This window comes from Bos javanicus, chromosome 1 (assembly GCF_032452875.1).
Source record: "Bos javanicus breed banteng chromosome 1, ARS-OSU_banteng_1.0, whole genome shotgun sequence".
Lineage (NCBI taxonomy): Eukaryota > Metazoa > Chordata > Mammalia > Artiodactyla > Bovidae > Bos > Bos javanicus.
In genome coordinates, this window is record NC_083868.1 from 145,689,866 (window position 1) to 145,696,857 (window position 6,992).

Consider the following 6,992-nt stretch of genomic DNA (forward strand, 5'->3'; position numbering starts at 1 on the left):
CTCTTCATTATGCATGTGTGATCTAGTTCCCTGACCAGGAATTGAATCTGGGCCCCTTGCATTGGGACTGTGGCATCTTAGCCACCACCAGGGAAGTCCCTCATTTCCTTTAAAATGATTTGAAATTTCCAAGTAAATTAGACACTGTGCCCAGAGAGGAAGAGACCAGATGTAACTACAGAATGTGCTCCTTGACACGAGTGGACTCCGTCCAGCATGCTGAGGGCTGAGCAGACAAGGCGCAGGGGGATGCTGCCTGCTCTAGTGCAGCCTGGACCTTCTGGGCCAAGTGGCCCTGTCCACCCAGAGACTCAGCCACATCTGGGCTTGGATTGAGCTGGGTGGCAACTCAGCTGGGGTGGAACCATGAAGCCGCCGTCAAAAAGAAACAACGCTGGACACCAGTCAAAGACAGCAAAGGCAGGTTTTCCTCCACAACAGCTGCTGTAGGAGGGAGGAGAGCCAGGAGGCCTGAGCCCTGCTCCCCACACCAAGGCCAGGGCTCTGGAACACCGGGGCCCGAAGGAAGGGCGCAGGGCAGGGGTGGGGCCATGGGCCAGGCCACCTGGACGAGCTAACTGGACATGCCGAGGCAGCCCCAAGGACAGGAGGCGTTGGGCCCATTGGACCCAGGGGGTAGGCCCTGACCTCCCCAGGGACAGGGTGGGTAGAGAGCGAGAGGCTCTCCAAGCGATTATTCCTCGGTCCTCGGAGATGGCTCTGGGCCTAGAGATTTACATCTAAAAGGCGAGGCAGATTTGTCTAAAGAAGTTGCTCCAGAGGGGCTTCAGGGGTCACCTGCCTAGCACCAGGTGGGGCTGAAACAGGCAGGAAATTCTCCTGGCAGTGCTGAGGCCCTCCCAGGGCAGGGCCCTGAGTTGTCAGCAGCCACCAGGCCGGGTCCATTTCAGAAGCCATCTGTGCTCAGAGTCTAGCGGTTCTCGAGCTCTTGCTCCATCTCCTCGGGGCTCCCTGAAGCCCCACTTACTTGGCCTTGGCCCTCAGGGCCAACAGTGCAGCCTCCCTGGCTCCTCATCTAACCCCTGGCTGAGCCTTTGGCCCCTCCTCGTCTCTGAGGAGAGAAGCGGCCGGAGGCGTGCTCATACCCACCACATCCCTGAAAGGCCTCTCTGGAATCCCCCGCAGATGGACCGTGGCCTGGCGGCGAGCCCCCGGTCACCTTCCTCCGCACGGAAGAGGGCCCGGATGTCTCCTTCCCCAGGACCATCCCCCTGATCCAACAGTTGCTAAACGCCACGGAGCTCACACAGGACCCAGCTGCCTACTCCAAGCTGGTGGCTGTGCTGGTCTACACTGCGGAGCGGGCCAAGTTCGCCACAGGAAACGAGCGGCAGGACTGGATGGACCTGTTCATTGACACCTTTAAACTGGTGCACAGGGACATCGTGGGGGACCCTGAGACCGCGCTGGCGCTGTGCTAAAGCCGCAGGGTGCAGCCCCACCTGGCTGCATGAGCTCCCGGGGGCTGCCTGCCTTACACTGCCAGGCTTGAGACAGCAAGAAGCTGTCCTCTCAGTCTGGAGGCCAGAAGTCCAAAGTCAAGGTGTCCTGGGCCACACACCCCCTGGGCCTCTAAGAGAAGGTCCTTCCTGCCTCTCCAGTTCCCCTCTCTGCCTCTGTGGCCATGAGACTTGTCCCCTTCCCCTCTGCCTCCTCCTACAAGGACTCTTGTGGTCGCACTAAGGGCTAGATAACCCAGGATAGTCCCCCCCATTTAAAGGGAATTGTTCATTGAATTCCATCTGCAAAGTCCTTTTTGCCATATAAGGTCACAGTCACAGAATCCAGGATTAGGATCTCTCAGGGGCCATTATCTGGCCAGAAAGAAAGAGAGACCAGCAGAGCCTCACAGACGACCCAGCTCCCGACTCCACCGCTGGCCTGTGCCCAGGGCCCCTGTGCAGTCCTCTTGTCCCCTGGCTGAGACATGGAGCCCCTGCCCACACCACCAGTCCCTACATCTCAGACTGCCTGCCAGGGACACAGAGGGAGCTTGCTGGGCAGTTTCAGTCCACCTCGAAGCTGCTCTTCATCTGCACCACCACCAAGATAAGCTGCATCATTAATAAGCTCCTTAAAAAAAAGAAAAAAAAAAAATCTACTGAAACCCTCGCTCCTCTGCCGGGAGCAGCACTCCAAGGACACACTCAAGCGTGTCCTTCAGGTGCTGTGAGATCATCTCAGACATTCTATAAAAGCTGAAAAGCAAGGTACCTGAGTGTGTGCTGTGGTCAGCGGCTTGCTGGGGTGAATTGGTTGCTCACCGGATCTTGAGGGTGACCCATATGGCACAGGGGGGTGGGGGTCACCTGGTGCCTACAGGACCCAAATAGGACTTCCCCCTCATGGTTGCTGCCAAGGGTCAGGCACCCCTGTGTGCCCAGCCCTGGGTCAGCACACCTGGGCTATGACCAGAGTCCTTTTCTGCCCAGGTCAGGAGGGGTGACCAAGGGCTGAGGAGCTAGACCCAGGTGGGAAGGACCAGCCTGGTCCACGCTGAGCCCCCAGGGTGGTTAGAGTTGCGATCTCAGCAGTGGCTAGGGGAGGGGCTTGGCTGCACATTCCTGGCATATGGATGGGGACCGAGCCTGTGGTCCCTCCTGTGTGTGGAGCGGGTTTTCAACCTGTGTAGTGGCATGGCCCCTAGGTCTAGCCTCAGCCTGGCAGCAATCTTGCCCGCACACTGTCCAGCATGTCCAGGCTGGTGACTGCCCAGATGAGGGCAAGGGTGTCCTGGCCACACCTATGCCCACTGGCCTATCAAAGCCTCATCTAGTTGATGGGCCCCTCTCTCTAACATTCCTAAGCCTGGAGAAATCTGGCCAGAGGCAGGTCGTTGAGTCTGAGGATCTTCTTGAGATGTTTTTACACAGTCACACCCTCATTTCCCATGGACTGTGATCCTTTGGGGGCGTATCCAATTCTTGGGTCAAAAAAGGGGGCTTTATGGACCCCCTCCCATGAGGGCCTGGAGGCTGCTGGGCAGAGATGGTGCTGGTAGAGTGAAAAGGGGCCCCTCAGTCTCGGGGTTGGGGACATTTCCTGGTGGCAGCACAACCAAAAGAGACAGTGTCGGTCTCAGGGAGACGGTGGGAGTCTGCACCAGCGTCCTGGGCACTGTCAGGTGGGGGAGTTCCCTACCGGAGTGGCCTTGGGGGAAGCTCCAGCGTCTCAGTGCTCCTGTGGGCGGGGTGAGTGTAAAAAGGCCAGCGCGGGGCGTGGCCCGGCTGGCGCTCCAGGGGCCGGGCTGCCGGGCCTCACGTGGGTCGCCCGCGCACCACCCCTTCTCGCTCCTAGAGCTGTACGTGGCCCAGTGCACACAGCGGCCGGTGGACATCGTCTTCTTGCTGGACGGCTCTGAGCGGCTGGGCGAGCAGAACTTCCACAAGGTGCGGCGCTTCGTGGAGGAGGTATCCCGACGGCTGACCCTGGCGCGCAAGGACGACGACCCGCTCAACGCGCGTGTGGCATTGCTGCAGTTCGGGGGCCCACGTGAGCAGCAAGTGGCCTTCCCGCTGACCTCCAACCTGACCGTCATTCAGGAGGCGCTGGCGAGCGCGCGCTACCTCAACTCCTTCTCTCACGTGGGCACGGGCATCGTGCAGGCCATCAATCAGGTGGTGCAGGGCGCTCGGGCCGGGGCACGCCGCCACGCGGAGCTGTCCTTCGTGTTCCTCACCGATGGCGTCACAGGCAACGACAGCCTGGATGAGGCGGTACACTCCATGCGCAAGCAGAACGTGGTGCCCACCGTGGTGGCCGTGGGTAGCGACGTGGACACGGATGTGCTCTCCAAGATCAGCCTGGGCGACCCGGCCGCCGTCTTCCGCGAGAAAGACTACGACAGCCTGGCCCAGCCCGGCTTCTTCGACAGGTTCATCCGCTGGATCTGCTAGCGCCCCCCTCCCCCAGCCCGCACCCCTACCAGGCCCCGGGCCCCAGCCCCGTGACTCCTGCCCTACGGGCTCTGTCCTCCTGTCCATGGTGCTACTCCGACCCCACTGAGAGGTCCAGCCGCTGAGGAATGAGTCTCCACGTATGGGTATAAAGTCAGGAGTGAAGGACACCGGCCCACCCAGCTCCTACTGGGAATCCCATAGCTCCGGGCACCCCAGCCCTCCTCCCCTCTTCATCATCTGCCCTGGCCCTGCCCTCTGTGCCCTCCCAGGACCCCAGAGGCTTCCTGGGGTGCACTTCTCCAGTGGACCTCCCTCAGCCCAGCCTCATTCACAGACTCATCCTCCCCCCCACCCCTGCCCCGCAAAGGCTCCCTGCCAGCCCCAACAGCTCCCCTGCCGCTTTCAGGTCTCCAGGGGTCACCTTCCCCATCAGACTGAGCTGTGATAGCAGGCCCCATACCTCCCTGTGTGCACACACCCCAGTCCAATAAAGGCTTTGACCCCTCTTGCTCCCCAGTTTCCAAGTGACTGTACCAATAGGGATTCACGTAACCCCCAGGACTGATCATATCGCTGGGGACCCCAGATTGTTCTGTGCACCGAGATGTTGCTGGGCCTGGCCCCGTGTCCTTCCGTGTTCTGGGCTGAACTGTGTCTCTCTTCCCTGAACTCCCAACGTTCAAGTCCTTCCAGACACCACACTCCCAAGGGACAGGATGGCCTCAGCCATGGAATTCACCTCTCTAGTTGACTCTGGGCTGAAAACAATGTACTTGGTTGATGAAGTCTCGCTCTGTCCCCGGACCAGGGCCAGAGTGCTTTAGGGACACTTGTTGGTGTTTGCACGACGATATTTGTGGATAGAGAGATGGTGGAGAGATGATGGAGAGGTGATAGAGACAGAGGATAGATAGATAAGCGATAGAAAAAGATGATAGGTAGACTGATTGATTGATTGATGGGTATATTGATGATTTTAACAGAGTGATAGACGATAGATATAGATAGGAGAAATGAGACAGAGGTGGTTTTTTTCTGGCAGCCTCGGTGACTTTGTGTTCAGACACCCAGGTCTTTTAAGTTCACCCTCTGGGAAGTGCCCTCTTAAACCCGGGCTGTATCATCTGCAGGGCCTGGCCTAGCAAAGGGCCTCAACATGGGGTCTGTCTTTAAACACACTCTGGAGGCCAGTGTTTGACCAGGTGTCTGCAGGGCCACCATCCCCCCAAGGCTCTTGTTCTCCCAGCCCATCTGTGTCCATGTTTCCCTTTCGTGCACGGACGCAGTCATGTTGGATTAGGGCCTGTTCCACCCAGGATGACCTCATCTCAGCTAATAACAGATGCCATAACTCTACTTCCAAATAAGGTCAAATTTTGAGGTAGGGGCTAGGACTTGGACATGGAGTTTGGGGAAGGGAGACACAGTTCAGCTCAGAACATGGGGAGGGGGCATGAGACTGATTCACTCCACCTCTCATCTGCCTGTGCAGCCTGCAGCTAGAGGGCAGGATATCCCACCAAGTACCTGCCCTTCCTCCGCCCCTCTCTCCCCCTAGAGAACCCAACAAAATGCCAGCAGGGGACAGAGAAGAGAGCCCCAGGTCTCAGAGCGCAGTGCTGGTGCCTATGAACTTCCAGGGGTCATGGCAGGGTGGAGGGGAGGGGATGGCTGGGGTCCCGCCCTCCGGGTCTCCAGAGTTCTGCCCACTGGGCCCTGCACAGGTCCCCTCTGCAGAGGGAAGGACACACACTCTCTCTCTCTCTGTGATGCTGGTGAGTGGGGGGCCAGGTTCCTTCCAGGGTGCAGGCCACCCTGGAGAGCTGCAGCATGCTTGCCACACTGGCATCCCCCAGGTTCTCCCCTGAGGGCCCCAACCTCCCCAGAGGCCAAGGGCAGAGCTCCCTCTCAGGGCTGTTCTCTGAGGCCCCACGTGCCCAGCTCTCAGCCCTTGGGGGACCCCCAGACTCACTCCCTGCCACATACATGTGCTGATATTTTGGTTTCCTACAAGGCCCTTCACTCCATACACACAGGACACCCTCAGACCTCTAGCAAGGCCGGGTTTGCAGGGCCCTCCCGTTCTGCCTGCTCACCCCCACCCAACCCTACTCGATGTGGATCCTCTCCCCTGAAAGCAGTGGACACGAGTGAAGGAAACCCAGCAAAGATGAACCCAAATGGGCTCACTTGGGGCAAAGGTCACAAAAGGAAGCCCAAAGAGTGGCCACAGGACCCACAGGACAGTGAGGGGCGCCAGCCACGCCTCCAACCTCCAAGCAGACATTGCCAGCATGAACTGTCCATGAGCTGGGACTCCAGGTCCTCGTGGGAGCCCAGTGACTCCCAGGCGACAAAAGTGTGCACAAGGCTATGGGTCCACCTACGTAGGAATGACGTCCTTATTCCAGGACCAAAACATAGTGTTTGAGGAGGACCCTCAGCCTGAATGGATGTCACACCTGTCAACTCCACTCCCCACAGGAAGGACAGAGTCGACCCAGAGAGTCTAGGCCCTCAAAATGTCCATAAGGGGCCTGACCAGCCACACTCCTGTCTCTAGAAGGCACATCCCCTCACTGGTGTCCCCACACAGACACCCCTCGTGAATAACCCCACTAAGGCCCCCCCACCAGCACCCCTCAGCAACAGCCCTGCACAAACATCCCCTCACCAAGGACCCTCACCAATGTCACCATTCTAATGTCCCCACACCAACATCCCACATGAATGTCCCCTTCACTAACATCCTGTCATCACTCAGCAATGCCCACACAAATGTCACCTCAGCATCATGCCCTCAGCAACAACCCCTCACTAATGTCCCCTCAGTAACACCCCCTCACTAATGTCCCCTCAGTAACAACCCCTCACTAACGTCCCCTCAGTAACAATCCCTCACTAACGTCCCCTCACTAACAACCCCTCACTAACGTCCCCTCAGTAACGCCCCCTCAGTAATGTCCCCTCAGTAACGCCCCCTCACTGTCCCCTCACTAATGTCCCTCAGTAACATCCCCTCAGTAACACCCTTCACTAGTCTCCTCACTAGTTTCCCATACTAACAGTTCC

General features: G+C 58.6%; 1 protein-coding gene across 3 annotated transcripts in view; it reads left to right on the plus strand.

The window, feature by feature from the left end:
- The window catches only part of COL6A2 (collagen type VI alpha 2 chain), a 31,175-nt gene extending 26,745 nt beyond the window's left edge, over positions 1-4,430 (plus strand). The window contains exon 28 of one of the 3 annotated variants that reach the window (XM_061423915.1): positions 3,319-4,430. In XM_061423915.1, the coding sequence (XP_061279899.1) occupies positions 3,319-3,917 (599 nt within the window). In that variant the 3' untranslated portion in view covers positions 3,918-4,430. The other 2 variants (XM_061423922.1, XM_061423931.1) reach the window with 2 other exon arrangements.
- Positions 4,431-6,992: the final 2,562 nt, after the last annotated feature.